The sequence below is a fragment of the Aulonocara sp. 'chitande type north' Nkhata Bay genome, linkage group LG20, assembly GCF_057382095.1.
Source record: "Aulonocara sp. 'chitande type north' Nkhata Bay isolate Kocher_YH1m ecotype deep benthic linkage group LG20, A_spYH_male_GT1.1, whole genome shotgun sequence".
Lineage (NCBI taxonomy): Eukaryota > Metazoa > Chordata > Actinopteri > Cichliformes > Cichlidae > Aulonocara > Aulonocara sp. 'chitande type north' Nkhata Bay.
In genome coordinates, this window is record NC_141363.1 from 24,361,282 (window position 1) to 24,380,780 (window position 19,499).

General features: G+C 38.0%; 2 protein-coding genes across 14 annotated transcripts; both read right to left on the reverse strand.

Moving 5' to 3' along the window:
• Positions 1–511: 511 nt before the first annotated feature.
• LOC147305665 (membrane cofactor protein-like) lies at positions 512–13,137 on the reverse strand. Of its 12 annotated transcripts, none has more exons than XM_086278765.1 (12): positions 12,988–13,137; positions 12,177–12,275; positions 11,855–12,043; positions 11,589–11,688; positions 10,779–10,852; positions 10,508–10,687; positions 10,203–10,382; positions 7,261–7,341; positions 5,237–5,284; positions 3,425–3,500; positions 1,727–1,787; positions 512–1,435 (listed from the first exon to the last, which is right to left on the reverse strand). In XM_086278765.1, the coding sequence occupies exons 2-12, from the start codon at positions 12,235–12,237 to the stop codon at positions 1,433–1,435; spliced, it is 1,053 nt and encodes a 350-aa protein (XP_086134891.1). In that variant the 5' UTR covers positions 12,238–12,275; positions 12,988–13,137; the 3' UTR covers positions 512–1,432. The 12 variants fall into 12 exon arrangements, with proteins under 12 accessions (XP_086134891.1, XP_086134890.1, XP_086134893.1 ...); XM_086278764.1 differs by having other exon boundaries at positions 512–1,514; XM_086278767.1 differs by lacking the exon at positions 7,261–7,341 and having other exon boundaries at positions 512–1,514.
• Positions 13,138–13,890: 753 nt separating this feature from the next.
• Positions 13,891–19,499, reverse strand: LOC147305666 (membrane cofactor protein-like). 2 transcript variants are annotated; one of them, XM_086278778.1, is made up of 8 exons: positions 19,437–19,499; positions 18,817–18,917; positions 18,522–18,710; positions 18,149–18,248; positions 17,894–17,967; positions 16,033–16,212; positions 15,725–15,904; positions 13,897–14,452 (listed from the first exon to the last, which is right to left on the reverse strand). In XM_086278778.1, exons 2-8 carry the CDS (start codon positions 18,875–18,877, stop codon positions 14,433–14,435), a joined length of 804 nt encoding a protein of 267 aa, XP_086134904.1. In that variant the 5' UTR covers positions 18,878–18,917; positions 19,437–19,499; the 3' UTR covers positions 13,897–14,432. The 2 variants fall into 2 exon arrangements, with proteins under 2 accessions (XP_086134903.1, XP_086134904.1); XM_086278777.1 differs by having other exon boundaries at positions 13,891–15,904.

Genomic DNA, 19,499 nt, shown 5'->3' on the forward strand with positions numbered 1-19,499 from the left:
TGTGTGAGGAACACTAAATTACACAAGAACTCAACTGAAAATCACTAACAAAAGGTCTAATACAGTGATGAATCCAAATTTAGATATTTTAGCTATCAATATTGTTATTGATGTGTATAAAGGTGGTTAATAGAGAGGTAGAGTGACTGCAAGTCATTTGTAAAACAGGGTGGAGGCTTTGTCATAATTTGGAGCTGCATTTCATTGAGTGGTGTGGAAAACTGATAAAATTCTGAACCCAAAGTATCATCACATTATGTTCCACCATGCAATAAAAGCTCTTCAAAAAGCACAGACTGAATACATGTTGTATTTCCAAGCATACTTGAATGTTTAGATTTATTTTAAAAATGCAACATATGAAAAAATTAGTGGCGGTTCAATACTTTTGTATCGTTGAGTAGCAACAATCTACTTATTTAGAATTTATTAATCCATTTATAAATCTGTAAAAGCGTGTGTGTGTGTGTGTGTACATTAACATTATCAAGAGGAGCTTAGCACACAGCAATGTTGTCATTGATTTTATTATAAATTTTGTTCCAACTTAAAAATCAGATTCTTTTATTTTAATAATAAATATTAAGCAAGGCAATTGAGCTAATACTCAAAATATTCATCTTCATGTCCTGAACAGCAAGTAGTCAAAAGACAATTTAAAAAACAAAACAAAAAGACATAAAATACAAGTTTATGACTTTTTTTTTTTCCTCCCCCTTGTCAATGAAACCTTGAAACTCAATCCCAAAAAGTTGTTTCTGTTCATCGTAGCATGTCCAGTGGGAGAAACATTTCATTCACTTCTTCAGTCCCAGCTGACTTTAGGTTTGTAAGATCTGGGAAACCTGCAGTCAGTTGAGACTAAAGACGAGTCCAGATGAACCGAAACAACTTTTTGGGATTTCCTTTCCTGGATGATTGAAGTGTCTTCACATATCCTCAAACTTACATTGGCAAATTTAAAAAAAAACAAAAAAAAACAAGGTGCTGACATTATTTAAGACTAAACACTGCAGGCAGGTTTGGAAACCCAACAACTGGGTTAACATTTATGAAATTCACAAGAGTAGTTACAGACATTGTGTGCCAATTTTGCTCATTTTAGACCATCTGTAAATGAGCTACAATAGTCAAGCTGTGTTCCTTTACTTCAGTGCAACAGATAAATTCAACATAGAATTGAAGCTTCTCCGCTAAATATTTATCAGTTTCTTTGTTATGATCAGAAAACAAAAAGCCACTCGAAGCATAACATGTCCCAATCCACTGATGTTTCTTGGTCTTCGGAATCCAATTTTAAGAGAGGTGCTCAGAAACTTCGGGCAAATGCATGTACACAGAGGGCATGTACATTCAAAGACTGGTCCTTTGGCATTCTTCTTAGGAAGCGGTTTTCACAGCAAGTAGTTGTGGAATATCCAGGCTGTCATGCTTACTGAAAAAATAAATAAAATTCAGTAAAAAAATAAGAGTAATTATATACTTTTTTGAAAAGTCTAAAACCCCCAGCAAACCTGTAGAGAAAGGGAAAAAAAATGTTTGAGTACTAAAACAGTTGTTTCACAAGTTCAGCCAAGGTAGAAAAAGAAAAAAAGACCATCACTGAACATACATTATGGACATGAGTGAAATTATATGACGTGTATATCTACATTATCACATTAATCTCGTTTTTGTTTGTTTTACTTAAATTAGCTCAAGTGTTCTTCAAGATCCATCATCTTACCGAGAGTGCTACTTCCTCTCCAACATTTGTAGCATCTTTGTCAGTATTGCCTCTTCGAGCGCTGTAATCCAGTAATGACTGGTCAACATTATTGATTATGTACAACAGGCAAACAGAAAGCTACATGGAATGAAGAAGTCCACAGAAACCACCACATGCCTACATACCACTCATCCACAAGGACCACCCCACACAAGCAGCACCCGTGCCGGCAGCTACTCTTTCACCTCTTATAGTCAAAACAGCCAAATTTGTTTGATGAGATACAAAATATTACCTGTTCATTCCTGTCAGCAGATAAATAAATTTTTATCAATAACAACCCATTTGGCTTTTTTTAAAGACTCAAATTAAAGCTAAAATAAAAAGTGAATTAATATCAATGTTCCAAAATGTAATTAAAATCTTTCATGCAACTAAAGAGATTACAATATACTATGTAAACAATGCCTACATACTATTTGGGCTCTTTATATTTCTCTTATAAATACAAAGAGTGATAAGATTGTGCAGCAGGATATAATTATGCCACCACCAAATGCTCCCTTGTCACATTTATTTAAAAAACAACAAAAAAAACAAAAACATCCACAACATTTACTGACTAACAATCTCCTCATTTTTACAAGTTCATGGCAGACATTATGGATCCTAAAAGCAAATTGAACGCTGTGCATCCCCAATACATGATAAATATTTGAATACAACTTCATATGAAGTATTGCATTTCCCCCAAAAATAAGTGTTTAAGTTCCTACTATGCCCCATTTCAACGCAAAGAGAGACTACTGTGTTTTGATGTCAGCACTATTTGAGCAAGGTCTTTCCTCCACTATAGATTTCACTATATGTATGCGTGTCTACTTCACCTCCTGATACCCTTTGCCAAGTCCCTTTCTACCACACATTTCTACCGCCCGCCCACACGCACGTGCGCACACACGCACACACAGCAGAGACTGGCAAAATGATGACATCATTACTTAACTGAAAGACTTATTCAGTTTCAGTAAATATATAATATGAGAATACCTACAAGTAGTAATCTATGTAAAATGACAAGGCAGTACTAAATAAAACTCCACTGTTGACACCACTTCCACTTCTTCACCCTCCCAAGCAATCAAGGAGAAACACCTAAGTGTAAGACTGAAGTCCACAACAGGAAAGCCACCGAATTTCATACAACACTTCTCTGGAAATGTGTCACTGGTATGACACACACACTTCCTATTTTACAGATAAATTTAGTCAATAAAAAGTTTTCTTCTCTTTAAAATATTACAAATCAGATGTATTTCTTTGACCATATTCACAGCCTTAAAATTTAAGAATTAGCTGTGGTACATAAGCCATAAGCTAATGCAAATGAAACAAAATTCCTGTCATGGCATTCACAGCAGTGAATCAACATGTATAAAATATTGTATGTAACAACACAATTTAAACCACTACTCACCTCATCATTCAATATTTTAAAACACTACATGCTACATAAAATGACACTGTAGTAGAGAAATTCATTATCCAGGAAGCCTTACAACAAGCACAAAGTTTCAGCATGCAACACTAAGATTATAGAAAGCTTGGATAGAAAGAAAAGCTGGAAAACTAATGGGTAGCCTGAGAAGCAAACAACACAAAGGACAAAGCTTTTTCGAGGGTTAGTCAGCAAAGTTTAATAAAACACAATTTTACCGCTTTCCCTTTTTGCTGTTTTTCTTGTACCACATAAAGCCTCCAAAGCCGCCGGCCAGGGCTCCGATGACCACAACTTTTATGGGGGAGAGGGGGGGAAATTAATGCGAAAATAAAAAATTGAAGAAAATAAAAAAATAAAAATAAAAAAAAGCTTATTGACTGGACAACCTATTAGATGTCAGTATGGCCACAAAAGTAAGTAATAATTAAACAAGAATATGGGAGACTGCTACGCTGATGATACAATTTTAAAGGAGGATAATCCTGGCAAAATATTTGAGTAGTATTTAACAAAAGAAGGGGCAAAACAAAATCAGACCAGGCAAATAGTCTTCAAGTGAGAAGACAGTCAATGAAACAAACCAAGTTAAAGAATTCTCGTTATTTTTTTTTTTATTTTTTTTTTTAAAGAGAGACTATATTCTTCTGTTATTTCCAATTTTACTGAAATATGAGCCACTTTGGACTGTGCAGAACATATTATAGTTGTTAACGCAAGTAATAGGCCACTAGTGTGGCATAACTACAGTTATTATAAATCACATTAGTGCAGAACCACACTGGTTTACAGAGCTATCATCCGTTTTTACTTTAAAAAACTTTTGCGTCTTGTTTAACTTTCCATTTGCTGCAGCTGCAGGACATCCTACACTTAATGGTTTACCACCATTGTATATCTGGTCTTTAAGTGATGACATGATGAATTCTGCTTCCGTTCCCAAAGTAGTCTGCATTTAATAAGGCTGTGGTGTTTTTAACATGTTCTAATGCTTTGTATCTTGTTCTATTTAATCCCAACCCCCTAAAAACAGTCAGTGATCACTGTTGGCTTCTCTCAGTTTTTATTATCGCTAATCATTTTAAAGTTCAGTTTTTAAACCCTTACGATTTAACTACAGCCCAGCCCATGCAGCAGTATATTAATGACTAACCTCGTATTATGAATGGATTATCTCTGTGGTTCTCCTGACAGACGTTTGGTCCGTTTACAGTATCCTGCCGTCCGAGTGCATTTGCCCCTAACCATTGGGAACCCTCACATTAACTTTTATCGAGTGGAGAAAAAGTCCTCCGTTCATTAGCATTCGCCCTCCAGCTTTACTGTTTATTTTATGCTAACATAGCTGTGTAGTCCTAGCAATCACATAGCACATCATTATATACAGCTAGCCAAACTTCAGTAACTTTCCATCTTCATTTATGTCGGAAGTGATAACAGAGCTGTACGTTTGAATTTGTTTCATAAATCTCTCAGTCAGAACATGGTATATTATATTTAGATGGAAGCTAGCAAGCTCACTCCCTGCTAACTTCTAACTCTGTTAAATATCAAAAATTATGTTTTCACGGATGCCTGGGTGTTAAACTTAATTGTTACACCTGACAGAGCAGCCACAGTGATCATTTAATTACAGATGAAAGAATTTAGATCAGATTCCAGAGCCCAGACATGGCTAATGACGTCAGACTTAAAGACCGGATTGATAACACTATATAATAATTAGTGTAACCATCAAGTTGACCCAATGGCCAACCAATATTTTTTTTTTTTTTTTTTTTTTTTTTTAAATGTACAGTCAAGGTAAATAAAAGCGAACAAACAAAAAACCCTAATATTAAATAAAAGAAAGGAAAAAAAAAGACTATATTACATTAAAGTACTGCCATTTAATACTTATTACGGGTATGTTCTGAATGTGTATCATAAAAAATATGATAAGCATGCTGAAATATAAACATGATCTTTTTGGGTCAACCTCATGTTTTTACATTCATGATCTACTATAAAAAGATGAATTTCAAACTTACCCACAATGCCAATGACTAAACCTTTAGAACTGCCACTTCCATTGTCCACTGGAGGTTAAGGTAAAAAAAGACAAAGACCAATTAAAACCAAAGGAAGAGACAGCAAAATTCCTAAACTGATTATACAACTGACCCATGAGCACACTGAAAAATCTCTTTCAATCCCTGTGAACTGCATCCTTCTGGTTCATCAAAAGTATACTTTGAAATTGTTTCTTTAAATTTTTTATTACATCTACAGGTGGGGCAAAAAAGTATTTAGTCAGCCACCGATTGTCAGTAATTTGCACCAGAGGTACACTTCAACTGTGAGAGACAGAATGTGAAAAAAAAAAAAAAAAAAAAAAAAAAATCCATGAATCCACATGGTAGGATTTGTAAAGAATTTATTCATAAATCAGGGTGGAAAATAAGTATTTGGTCAATAACAAAAATACAACTCAATACTTTGTAACATAACCTTTGTTGGCAATAACAGAGGTCAAACGTTCACTATAGGTCTTTACCAGGTTTGCACACACAGTAGCTGGTATTTTGGCCCATTCCTCCATGCAGATCTTCTCGAGAGCAGTGATGTTTTGGGGCTGTCGCCGAGCAACACGGACTTTCAACTCCCGCCACAGATTTTCTATGGGGTTGAGGTCTGGAGACTGGCTAGGCCACTCCAGGACTTTCAAATGCTTCTTACAGAGCCACTCCTTTGTTGCCCGGGCGGTGTGTTTTGGATCATTGTCATGTTGGAAGACCCAGCCTCGTTTCATCTTCAAAGTTCTCACTGATGGAAAGAGGTTTTGGCTCAAAATCTCACGATACATGGCCCCATTCATTCTGTCCTTAACACGGATCAGTCGTCCTGTCCCCTTGGCAGAAAAACAGCCCCATAGCATGATGTTTCCACCCCCATGCTTCACAGTAGGTAGGGTGTTCTTGGGATGCAACTCAGTATTCTTCTTCCTCCAAACACGACGAGTTGAGTTTATTCCAAAAAGTTCTACTTTGGTTTCATCTGACCACATGACATTCTCCCAATCCTCTGCTGTATCATCCATGTGCTCTCTGGCAAACTTCAGACGGGCCTGGACATGCACTGGCTTCAGCAGCGGAACACGTCTGGCACTGCGGGATTTGATTCCCTGCCGTTGTAGTGTGTTACTGATGGTGACCTTTGTTACTTTGGTCCCAGCTCTCTGCAGCTCATTCACCAGGTCCCCCCGTGTGGTTCTGGGATCTTTGCTCACCGTTCTCATGATCATTTCGACCCCACGGGATGAGATCTTGCGTGGAGCCCCAGATCGAGGGAGATTATCAGTGGTCTTGTATGTCTTCCATTTTCTGATGATTGCTCCCACAGTTGATTTTTTCACACCAAGCTGCTTGCCTATTGTAGATTCACTCTTCCCAGTCTGGTGCAGGTCTACAATACTTTTCCTGGTGTCCTTCGAAAGCTCTTTGGTCTTGGCCATGGCGGAGTTTGGAGTCTGACTGTTTGAGGCTGTGGACAGGTGTCTTTTATACAGATGATGAGTTCAAACAGGTGCCATTCATACAGGTAACGAGTGGGGGACAGAAAAGCTTCTTACAGAAGACGTTACAGGTCTGTGAGAGCCAGAGATTTTCCTTGTTTGAGGTGACCAAATACTTATTTTCCACCCTAATTTACGAATAAATTCTTTACAAATCCTACCGTGTGAATTCATGGATTTTTTTTCACATTCTGTCTCTCACAGTTGAAGTGTACCTCTGGTGCAAATTACTGACCTCTGTCATCATTTTAAGTGGGGGAACTTGCACAATCGGTGGCTGACTAAATACTTTTTTGCCCCACTGTACTTTCAGGATATGAAACTGACATCACACACACACACACACACACACACACACACACACACACACTATGCGGAATGTATTTAGAGAGCTGCACATGTACTACATGTGTAAAAGTAACCACATTTCATATTATTTCATCACTGAGCAAAAATAGTTCTTTCATCTGTGTTCTTTACGAGCTTTAAATTGAACTGTACCTGTTGGTTTCTTTGGGGTAGAAGGGTTAGTAGTGGTAGTGGTTGTAGTGGTAGTTGTCGTGGTAGTTGTTGTGGGGTTTGCTGCAGGAACAAAAAGTCAGTCAGCAGGGATGTGTAAAATCCCAACTAGAGATGTAACTATTTGACTGGGACATCGGTCTGATCCTCACTCAAAAGCCTGGAATAGTTTTTGATTGCATATCTGCGACAACAAGCTGATCAATTGCCAAACTACAGTTTGGCAATTTTTAGGCTATTGCTAAAGATCATTCAGTTTAAGTCTGCATTGTTTACAGCAGCAGCGTGTTGATGTTCTAGGAGGACAGCTAGGTAGCTAAAACAACACAATGGAAACATGCAAGCAACCGCAGCTTTATAGATATTTCAAGCTTGACATGACAAGACCTTGTGTTTGTAGGAAGTAAAACTATTCCTAACCAAGTGAGTTAAAAGTTCCAATGAAATCAATGCTTTCCCTGTTTGGCCTCTCAAACACATCAGATAAACTGATATGCCATTTATTATAAATACAGCAATAAATTAAAAGAGGCTTAGGATTAAGAATCAAATACTAAAAACATTTACTGGGCAGATTTTATTTCACAAAATTACAGAAGCAATGTTTAACCTGAACTGGATGTTCCCTTATAGATAAGAATGGTTCCTGGTGTTGTCCCCAAAGTGACAAATACAGCTTTTTAAGTAGGGTTGGATATCGATTTCAATTTCTATAACTGATTTGATTCTGGTTCGCAAGGTTCTGATTTGATTCAATTTTGACACAGTCAGAAATATTATACTTCTGATCATTTATCAGTACATATCCATACTTTTATATCTCTGTATAAAAACAAAACTGACACTTATGAGATTTCATCAGAGGTGTAAGCATCAAAGCAGATGCCTTTGTGTTAAAGTAACAGAGGATAAAACACAAAAATATGAAGGAGATTTTCCTGGCCTGGCACTTCATAGCAGATAACCTCCTTAAAAATATTCTGCAGTAGATCAAAAACGGAAGAAAACCATGAATCAGCAGATTAACATTACCTGATGCTTCTGAATTGAAGCAGAGCAAAGTTACAGAGGTTTTATTAAAAATACTGGTACGTGTTTTACGATTTGGCATCATTTGTAAAAGTTTACATTTCGTCAGTATTGAAGAACAGAAATTAGGCTCTCTTGTTGGAGGTAATTTTTGAAAAACAAAAGACAGCGGCCAGCAGCACTGTACACAACAGTAGACAAGTGCGTAATAAGCCAGCAAAAAACTGGAGAAAACAGATTTTTGATGGGAAACTGGTCTTAAAGTACACAAGGAGAGAGAGCTGTGCAGTAAGTGTGATTTTATCATGGTGGAAGCAAAACAGCAAAAGTAAGAGAGAATTCATGATGATGTTTTTCAAACATGAAACGTCGTTTGGATCTTCTTTTGCTGCTGGTTGAGTTAAGTTTTACCTGCCCTCATTTGTTGTTTTAACTGTTTGTCAGTTGTTGAAATAATTTTGTGAGCTTTAACCTGAGATTCTGGCATTTCTGAAAAAATAAATTTATATTTAAAAATTGATTCAGTGAATAGATATCACATTATTCAAACTTAAATTATTTTGAAAAGGGAAAATCTTTTTTTTTTTTTTAAATCCAACCCTACTTTTTAATTCAAAGCTAGTATTGGACACACTTAATAGAGGGAGCACTCATCATGCTTTTACCAGTTGAGATCTGATACAGAGTAACTCTAGGTATTTGGTGAGATAGGTATTAGGGGTGCAACGATACACAAAATTCACGGTTCGGTTCGATACTTTGGTGTCGCGGTTCGATATTTTTTCGATACAAAAAAAAATGTTCATGCCTTTTTAATTTGTCATTTACTAAATTTTCACGGCACATTCTGCACCACATCTCTGTGCTTTCATCATTTGTTTGAAGCCAGCTCACCTCCTGCAACTACTGTCGAGCGCAGATCCACTGAGCGCTCAACACAGACAGCACCGTCAGAAGGAAAGTTGATAAAATAAATTTAATATTTTGTATTGTTCGATACATATGCGTACCGAACCGAAAGCACTGTATTGAACGGTTCAATATATATCTCCATCTTTTTTTTTTGTGTGTGTCAAACCAAACCAATGTCCCTCTGGCTCTTAATTCATATGATACCAAACAGAGCGTAAAAACAATCGAGCAAAACAGTCCGATCTTCTCAGTTCACTTTCAGCAACTTTGCACTTTGAAAGCATACAAAGAAAAGCAATTGGTGAAGCTGGCATGATATGCCTCTAAACTGCTGTGGCTTTGATTAGGTGATCATCCTTCATGCTATAATAGTTCTGCCACTAGATGCCAATTGAACCAATATCCACAAATCAGATCAGTGCATCCCTAGTAAATCATGTGGTCATTACCCAAAGCCAGGGTATCAGTTACAAACTGGAAAAGTTGAATAAAATTTTCCCAACAGGAACAGTTCATGCATAATATTAGCTTTATGTATGTTACTGATTATTTCTTTTAAAAAATGCTGAGCAATGATCTGAAATGGAAAGAATAATCTTTCGTAAATGCTTTAATTTAATCATGTAACTGGATATTTTCTTTACATTATTGAAATATAATAATGCAAGAAATCAAGAGTTAGCTGCCAAAATCCATGCATTGAATGAATGAGGAAAAGAAAGACAGCACAAGTCAGCAAGCTCCAGCTTTGAGCAGGTAACTAAAAGCTTGAATTATAACACCTTGCAACCAACATGTTTTGCTAGCATATGACGAGATTCAAAAGAAACCTCATAGGAGAGGTAAACTGCCATTCAGCATTTATCAAAAATTATCATTAGGAGGAGTTATGCTCAGAATTGCGGGTGAAGTTGCACTTAGAGCAAAGAGATGATCCGATTGAACTCAGTACATGCAAATAGATATTTTAATTTTTGACTTACGAATACACCGAGGAAGTCCAGGCGACCACTGACTATTTAGCCCACACATCACAGTCGCGGATCCAATCATTTTGTATCCAGTGTTACACTGTAATGTGACTGTAGACAAGTATCCATATGGAGGCCGAGCACCGCTACTCCACTGTCCAAACGAAATCTCTGGTTCCCCACATTCAACCTCTACAGGGAAAGAAAGACATTAGTGCAGTTGTCAAAAATGATCTTTCCATAATATGTATTAGCCTAATTTATACTACACAAGAAAAACAAAACAAATTATTGAAAAAAAAATTCAAAACACTTACTGATACATTTTGGAGGCTCAGGCTTGAATGTTCCATCATCCGAACAATCCAACTGTCTTGATCCAACAAGTGTATAGCCGCTTTTACAGGTGTACACTATAACGTCTTTATATTCATAGAGTTCTTTAATTGGAGTGAAAGTGCCATCCTGTACAACAGGTGGTGATTCACATTGTGTCACTGGAAAATAAAAATACAAATCTATCAGAATGAAAACAAACAGTGAGCTTTTAATCAGGGGTGTGACTTGTGTTACGACAAGACAACCAACCTTCACATACAGGCAACCTGCCTATCCACCCTTGGTTTCCACAAGTGAGTTCTCCTCCACCAACTGGCATATGACTGATTCGAGGGGAAAAGGTTAGTTTAGAGATTTGATTTCACATGACACAGAACAGCAAGTTTTTGTTTTTTTAAGACATGGAATTGCAACATTTTAGTGATTTAATATGCTACTACTAAATTCAATCTAAAAACTAATTATCTAAACACTGTTTATTAGAGCTAGCATTGTATTTTGGGAGCATTTGGGAGCAGGCTGAGGGTCGCAGATGCCAACAGACTCAATAAACTAATCCGTAAGGCCAGCAATGTTGTGGGGATGGAGCTGGACTCCCTCAAGGTGGTGTCGGAGAGGCGGATGCTGTCCAAGATAAAGACAATGTTGGATAACACCTCCCACCCACTCCATGACATGCTGGTCAGTCACAGGAGCACGTTCAGTGAGAGACTGAGATTACCGAAAAGCACCACTGAACGACACAGGAAATCTTTCCTGCCTGTGGCCATCTCCCTGTACAACTCATCCACTTAACACACTGTTTGCTGCTACAGCTACACATGTTTCTTGTTCAGCTATTTATTTATGAGTGACTTATGTATGTATGTATGTATGTATATATGTGTGTGTGTGTGTATATATATATATATATATATATATATATATATATATATATATAGTACTATTCTTAGTTAGTGTATTGTCTGTCTTGTCTTAATGTTGGTTTATAATGGAGCACTGTAACAAAAAATAATTTCCCCCAGGGATCAATAAAGTATTCTGATTCTGATTACTAACCCGGGGTTACAAATGAGCACTGCTTTATCACCAAATTCAGACCCAGGACGATATTCAATCTGTCCATTTTCAACTTCCTCCACAGGGCCACAGTTCTTCCCTGAAACAAGAAAAAGAAGGTTATATTGGAACTTGTTTTTATAACATTATGTGTAATCTCAACAAATATAGTCTACTATTTATGTAACATGTTTATGTGCTTAAACTGGCTGTGAAATGCAGCTGCAATAAGGAATTTGAATATCAAATCAAGTTTTAATATTCACGTTGGCATTTCAACCCCAGAGAGCTCCAACTTCCAGCAGTACAAGTAATACGTGGGGACCCTCCTGCAGACTCATATCCAATATTACAGGCAAAAGTAACTGTGGTCCCATCTGGGAAACTAGTTAGAAGAATGTCATTGCCCTTTAAATCCATATTTTCTCCTTTAGGAGGTCTGGGACAGTTTTGAGCTGTACATGGGAAAAGAAAAAAAGAAAAAACATACAGACAAAAAAGAGAGAACATAATTTTAAGAACAGGGTAACCCAAGAAAAACACCATGCTGTGTTTACCGTGTCTCAAGCTAATCCGGACTGCACTCACCTTGAGCAGTAATTGCCAGAAAGCCAAGACTGCTCAGCAGAAGGACTGCAGTAATACCCATGACAGATCTGACAGGTTAACTAAAACCAAGAGCCCTTTCTGGTACAAAACAAAGGCAAACACAAGAAAGACAATCAGAGATATTACTTGGTCATGATAGCTGGTACTAACAAGGCTCTCCATTGAATCAGGTCTGTCACTGCTAACACATTAACTAGCGGAAGGTAGCAGGTGCAAACATTCGGTCTTCGGTAATGTTTATATATTTCGCTAAACCAAAACCTTAACAGTAACCAAGTTTAGGTTTTAAAAATGAAATATTTGAAAATACTGCCTCCCCTCTCCCTTTGTCGCGGCAGAAAACAAACCTAAAGTCTTTCCATATTATACAACTTGAAGGCCACGATAGCTTCGGCTGGCCGATCAACATTTGTTAAACTAAATGACAGGTAGGTACGGGGAAAAAAATGGCCGTGAATTCTCGCAGGTCACGTATGCTACTCTCGGTCTTCCTGGAGCCAAAGATACCGTGAGTGGTAACACAGCACATTAATAATCGCGTAATTTAGCTTACAGGGGGTTAAGAAGATGTCACTGAAAGATTAAAAAAAATGCTGATTCCATCTGAATGTCTGCAATTTGGTCAAAATCCATAAACTGTTAAATCGCCTTCGGCTGCGTTAGCTAGCTAATTGTTAGCTAACTTAGCAGCAACGACGGATAAATACAATAATATAGCACTGTTATGGGGTCGACGCTTTGTTTTTGTTTTTTCGGTTGTTACGGACGGTTAAAACAAACGACACCATACCTTACGTCTGAACGCCAACAATGATGACCGCTAACAGTCCTGCTCTGAAAGGTTATTTCGGGTTTCTGCTTGTTTTAATGTGGGCTGCGTCTCCTTCTCGGAAGTAGGCGCGGTCAAACAGTGACGTGCCTGTTCTTCATAAGTCTTAGCCTTAGATTACAGCTCGCGTACTTTATAACATAATAATGAAATAAACGAAAGAAACAAAGCTCTTAAGTTTGTGTGGATTCACATAAAACGAGTGTAGTACTTGTAGTGCTACCAATAAGCCAAATGAGGGTTGTTGTACTTCCATCCATTTTACTTAGTAAATGTAGCACCAGGAAGAAAAACTAAATTAGTTGAAACCGCTGTATTTCTGAAATTAGTTTGTATGCTATAACCGTTTTTTTGTTTTTTGTTCTGTCTTTTCTGAACATAATACGCACAAGTTTATGAGCCCCACCCACCATAAACCCAACACTTCCTTATTACTCTGTTGTTCCATACTTCACATAAATATGCAGTTTTCCCTTCTTAAAGCAGTATTAATAGGACACAGCACGAGACCTGTATATAAAAAGACACATACACCTTTAAGACAATATGAAAGTGCAGGCTGTTCTTTACTGTCCTTGAAAAGCTCTGGCCCTCTTTTGTAAGCCATGCATACTACTTGTGACATACTTGTGAAAACATTTTGTGTTGTAAATTACAGTGCCCAATACATTCAAACAGGGTGACGCATTACAAAACAGGGCGGACTGAATCAATGTGAGGAAATAAACTTCCTGCTGTACTTTGGTCTGTTTATTCACCATTCACAATTCCTGCTTTTTCCAAATGTTTTTCCAAACATTCCTTTAAATGACATCAACCACACTTGAAAAAAAAAATACAAAAACTTCAGAGGATTATTTTATTTATTTATTTACATTTGTTTTTACATTTAAAACAACCTACAGAAGAGAAAGTGCAACTCGTACTAAACTGTCTGGAATCAAATGTATTTAAATACAAACTTTAATCATAAGTGTAAATGGACATTTAAACTTACAAATTAACTTAATACCTCCTTACAAATTAACTTAATACTTTAAATGTGTCTTTCACATGTCAGGTCATTTTTGTATGACCTCCACATGACCCCTGTTCACAATTACTTGGCAAGCACGCAGCGATTCAAATTTATTTAATGGATTTATCCTGAAGTTTAAAACTGAGACTTAAAAAAGAGTGATTTCATATTAACATGAAACCAGGTGATTATAAGCAAAAAGAAATGTTCAAAAACTTGTGGAAACTGTTTATCAAATAGTGTTTTCTAAACATAAAAGTGAACATTATATGATCATTCACATGCAGCAATGTGAAATCAAATTAAAACAAAATATGATGACTTTTGTGACACTCCACGTAGCCAAACCTTTTATATCATATTGTATATCTAGGTACACGGGCCTTTCTTAACTTATCCAGATCTTCCCTGAAATAAGACCACAGACAGGAGGAGACCATTATTCAGTCATATCGAATCACAGGATTTTCACATTCACAGAATGGAAATTACTAGAATTGTCCAAAATTATCTCTATATTATGCTAGCAACCTCCTGAGGTATTTAATACAAATTTTAACAACAATTGAGAAGTGAAGCTACATATACTTAAGCAATTTTAATTCATAACATGCGTATACATTAAGGAAGTCCAGGTGACCAGTAACGTTTTTATGTCACGGTAAGGTTTGCATTGATTATGTATCTAGGTTCACACTTTAACATTGCTGACGACAACTATATCTTCAGAGGTTAAAAATCCTCATTCTATTCATCATTTGGACTCTTCATATTCAACTTGTGGGAAACAAAAAGGAAACTGTATATCAATACAGTTATCCAAAATGACCTTATCTATCATTAACCAGGAGACTGGTCCAATTGAGGCTATAAAGGCAAAGTTGGAATTTAAAAATACATATTAAATTCACATACACATTGTAGTAATTGCACACCTTTAATACCAAATCATCTACAGAGAAAATTAAATGATATGATTAGATATGCTTAGAGAGGCACGTCAGTTTTAGCTATATATTTTGTGTAATATGCTGAGATAATTAGAATTAGAGCTATTTGTATTTATTAGAGCAATTTTGTTATATTTTATAACCTTGTAATATGCTGTATTATTTCACTTAGTTTAGTTAGTTACTGTACTTAGAGTCTTGGAGCAACTTTGACCACATAATTTCTGCTTTGAAAGCAATGTTTAAGCCAAACCTGATGTTTGCTTATAAATAAAAAGAATGGTTCCTGGTGTCGTCCCTACAGTGAGAAAAACAGTTTTTAATTCAAAGCTATCACTGGACATGCACTCAAAAAAACGCTGAGTAATGATCTATGTAAATATGGTAAAAATCTTCTGTTGTCAGTCCTTTAATTTAATGCTGTAATTCAATAAGTGTCTTTACATTACTGAAATATAATGATGCAAGAAATAAAATATTAGCTGCCAAGATCCATGCATATATTCATGCTCATAGTAGAGGTAAAGTGCCATTCAGCAATACTCTCCACTTTTTGCTGAAAATCACTGGCCAGGACCCCGTAGTCTTCATTTACCTGCCTTTTTTGCACTTTTCATAAATATGCAGCAGGAGGACTTAGGCTCAGAATTGGGGTTGAAGTTGCACTTAGAGCAAAGAGATCATGCTTGAGCTCAGCACTTACAAATAATTATTTTAATTTTTGACTTACGAATACACCGAGGAAGTCCAGGTGACCACTGACCATTTAGCTCACACGTCACAGTAGCGGATCCAATCATTGTGTATCCAGCGTTACACTGTAATGTGACTGTAGACAAGTATCCATATGGAGGTCGAGCACCGCTACTCAACTGTCCAAATGAAATCTCTGGATCTTCACATTCAACCTCTGCAGGGAAAGAAAGTAGACATTGGTGCAGTTGTCAAAAATGACCTTTTCCACAGTATGTATTAGCCTAATTTATACTACACAAGAAAAAACAAAATAAGTTATTGAAAATAACTCAAGACACTTACTGATACATTTTGGAGGCTCAGGTTTGAATGTTCCATCATCCGAACAATACGACTGTCGTGATCCAACAACTGTATAATCCTTTTTACAGGTGTACTGTATAACTTCATTATATTCATAGAGATCTTTATTTGGACTGAAAGAGCCATCTTGTACTACAGGGGGTGATTCACATTGTGTCACTGGAAAATAAAAATACAAATCTATCAGAATGAAAACAAGCAGTGAGCTTTTAATCAGGGGTGTGACTTGTATTACTTTTTTTTTTTTTTTTTTTTTGCCTGTCCCGTTTGGCTCTTTTGCCATCAGAATTGTTGTCTAAAGGCAAAGAAAGATGCCCAACGGACTTACTTTACCAAATTGACCATCCCAGCCTTGCCGTAATGGTCCATTTGATTCACCTTTTATTGTTTATTTTATTTTCACTTACTGAATATGGGACAGACTTGACTGGGGGAAAGAAGGGGAGAAAGAAAGAGGGAAAGAGAAACAGCTGAGAAGAGGGACGGGGGAGAAGGGCAAAAGACAAAAACCAACAGAACGGGCAGAGAAAAAAAGAAAAAAATGCATATATCAATCACCTGGATCACCTGCTGAGAAAGAAAAAAGAAAACAAGCAGAAGAGAACAAGAGTAATAGAATAAACAACATCACAATGATATATGGGAATATGATAGTAAATACTAAATATTAAACATTATTGTGCAGCACATAAGATCAACAGAACACAGTGTGCTTTGAGGTAGGAGCCAAAAAGGGTGTAGTTTGTGGGTTCCTTCATGTAATGATCTGCTAGAGGGTGTGGGGGGGCCACAGCCCCGTCCTCCAGGGCATGAAGCAGGTATGGAGGAGATCAAAACTCCAGACATCCAGAGGCCCCCAGAACACAAGAGACCAAGGAAGACCAACAGAGGGGCAGCCGCGCCACTGTCCCAGAAAGAGCTGAGGAGAGTCCCAGATGAGGGCTCACTCAGCAGCCGCGGAGCAGAAGCCAGGGGGAGTTGCAGTGACGCGCCCGTGAGCTCCGCCGGCAGCCAGCCACGCCTGAGTGACCGAGCCCCAGGCCGAGAGGCCGGGGGCACCCCACCTCCGAAGTGGCCCGAGCGAGCCCCAGGCTCCAGGCCCCGATAAGCGGCCGCCAAGGAGTGAGCCGGTGTGTACCTGGACGCCCATCCCCGGACACAAAGAACCACCAACGCACCGATGTCTGAGGGAGTCCGCCACTGGCAGGGAAGTGGTGGTAGGGGGAGATAGGCCTCCAAACCTTGGAGGGCCTAAGATGTCTCCAGAGAGGTGGCGCCTGACACCCAACCTGACATATAGACACAGAAATACAGGCACACACAGATACAAACATCCATTCCCACCCTCATGCTCTCATATGCACTTACTCCACACTCAACCAATGTGGAGACAGACATAAAGAGACGCTGTATACACGATCACACTCCCCAAGCGTACTCTACAAACCGGGTCTAGGTACCCTTGCCCCTGGAGGGGGGAACTGCACCCAGACCCAGGTGGTGTTACCCTTTTCCCTGCGTTGGGGGGAGGCAGACCGCCCCGACTCCGCAGCAGCAGGGAGGCCCCACACTCCAGACCGCAGTCGGACGGCCAACTCCTCCTCCTAGCCCCCCCCCCCCCCCCCGCTCCAGCAGGTCGCAGAGAATGGGGGTGAGAGAAGACTCCAAACCTCCCTCCACCCACTCATTGTAGTGTTGATGCATGTGTGTTCTAAGGTGCATTTAAAACCCAGGAGGGCATGGAGGTACCTGCCAGAGAGCGGCAGGTAAGCGCATGGTCCCTCCTGCTAGCCCTCAATGTCTACGTGTATGTGACTTGTATTACGACAAGACAACCAACCTTCACATACAGGCAACCTGCCCATCCACCCTTGGCTTCCACAAGTGAGTTCTCCTCCACCAACTGGCATATACCTGATTCGAGGGAAAAAGGTTGGTTTAGAAATTTTATTTCACATGACACAGAACAGCAAGTTTTTGTTTTTTTAAGACATGGAATTGCAACATTTTAGTGATTTAACATGATACTACTAACTTCAATCAAAAAATTAATTATCTTAACACTTTTTATTAGAGCTAACATCGTATTACTAACCCAATGTTACAAATGAGCACTGCTTTATCACCAAATTCAGTCCCAGGACGATATTCAATCTGTCCATCTTGAACGTCTTCCACAGAGAAACAGTTCTTCCCTGAAATAGGAAAGATGAGGATTAAATTGGTTCTTTAGAAAATTTTAGATGATATTATGTATAATTAATTCCACAAAGAAAGTGTACTGCTTATGTAACATGTTCATGTGAGTATTTTTCTAGAGGTCGAGATTTTTTTTAAACAACAATTTTAAGAATGTTTCCAGGATGGGGAGTAAATTCTACCAGACACCCATTCTCATGTGCTTAAACTGGCTGTGAAGTACAGCTGCAATAAGGAATTTGAATTTAAAATCAATTGTTAATATTTACTTTGGCATTTCAACCCCAGAGAGCTCCAACTTCCAGCAGTACAAGTAATACGTGGGGACCCTCCTGCAGACTCATATCCAATATTACAGGCAAAAGTAACTGTGGTCCCATCTGGGAAACTAGTTAGAAGAATGTCATTGCCCTTTAAATCCATATTTTCTCCTTTAGGAGGTCTGGGACAGTTTTGAGCTGTACTTGGGAAAAGAAAGAGAGAAAGAAAAAAGATACAGACAAAAAAGAGAACAGAATTTTAAGACGAAACACCATGCTGTGTTTCTCAAGCTAATCCACTCACCTTGAGCAGTAATTGCCAAAAAGCCAAGACTGCTCAGCAGAAGGACTGCAGTAATAGCCATGACAGGATCTGACAGGTTTAACTAAAACCAAGAGTCCTTTCTGGTACAAAACAAAGGCAAACACAAGAAAGATAATTAGAGATATTACTCTGTCATGATGGCTGGTACTAACAAAGGTTCTCCATTCAAGAAGATCTGTCACTGCTAACAAATTAATTAACAGACAGGTGGGAGGTGCAAACATTCGGTCAAGTTTATATAGTTCGCTAAACCAAAACCTTAACAGTAACCAAGTTTAGGTTTTAAATATGAAATATCAGAAAATACTCGCTTCCTTTTTCCCCTTTTGTCACAGCCGAAAACAAACCCAAAGTCTTTCCACATTTTATAACTTGAAGGCCACGATGGCACATTCAACATATATGTTGAACTAAATGGCAATTAGGTACGGAAAATGTCTGGGAATTTGCGCAGGTCACGTATGCTACTATCAGTCTTCCTTGATCCAAAGATGCCATGGGTGGTAAAAACAAACAAAAAAACAACCATAAATAATAATAATAATAACAACAATAATAATAATAAATAGTAGTGACAGTTAAAACAGACAATACCATACCTTACGTCTGAATCGCAGTGGTGGCCGCTACCAGTTCTGTCCTGAAAGCTTATTTGGGGTTTC

Bases quoted from the DNA above. Each gene is read 5' to 3' on its own strand.
- LOC147305665 (XM_086278764.1), bottom strand. From the start codon at position 12,237: ATGGGTATTACTGCAGTCCTTCTGCTGAGCAGTCTTGGCTTTCTGGCA. The intron at 10,383-10,507 runs GTAAGTGTTTTG...CTTTCCCTGTAG, and splicing joins TGAGCCTCCAAAATGTATCA to AGGTTGAATGTGGGGAACCA. The intron at 1,788-3,424 runs GTAAAATTGTGT...ACTGGATTACAG, and splicing joins AACAGCAAAAAGGGAAAGCG to CGCTCGAAGAGGCAATACTG.
- LOC147305666 (XM_086278777.1), bottom strand. From the start codon at position 18,877: ATGGCTATTACTGCAGTCCTTCTGCTGAGCAGTCTTGGCTTTTTGGCA. The intron at 17,968-18,148 runs GTTAGTAATACG...CCCTCGAATCAG, and splicing joins GTGCTCATTTGTAACATTGG to GTATATGCCAGTTGGTGGAG. The intron at 15,905-16,032 runs GTAAGTGTCTTG...CTTTCCCTGCAG, and splicing joins TGAGCCTCCAAAATGTATCA to AGGTTGAATGTGAAGATCCA.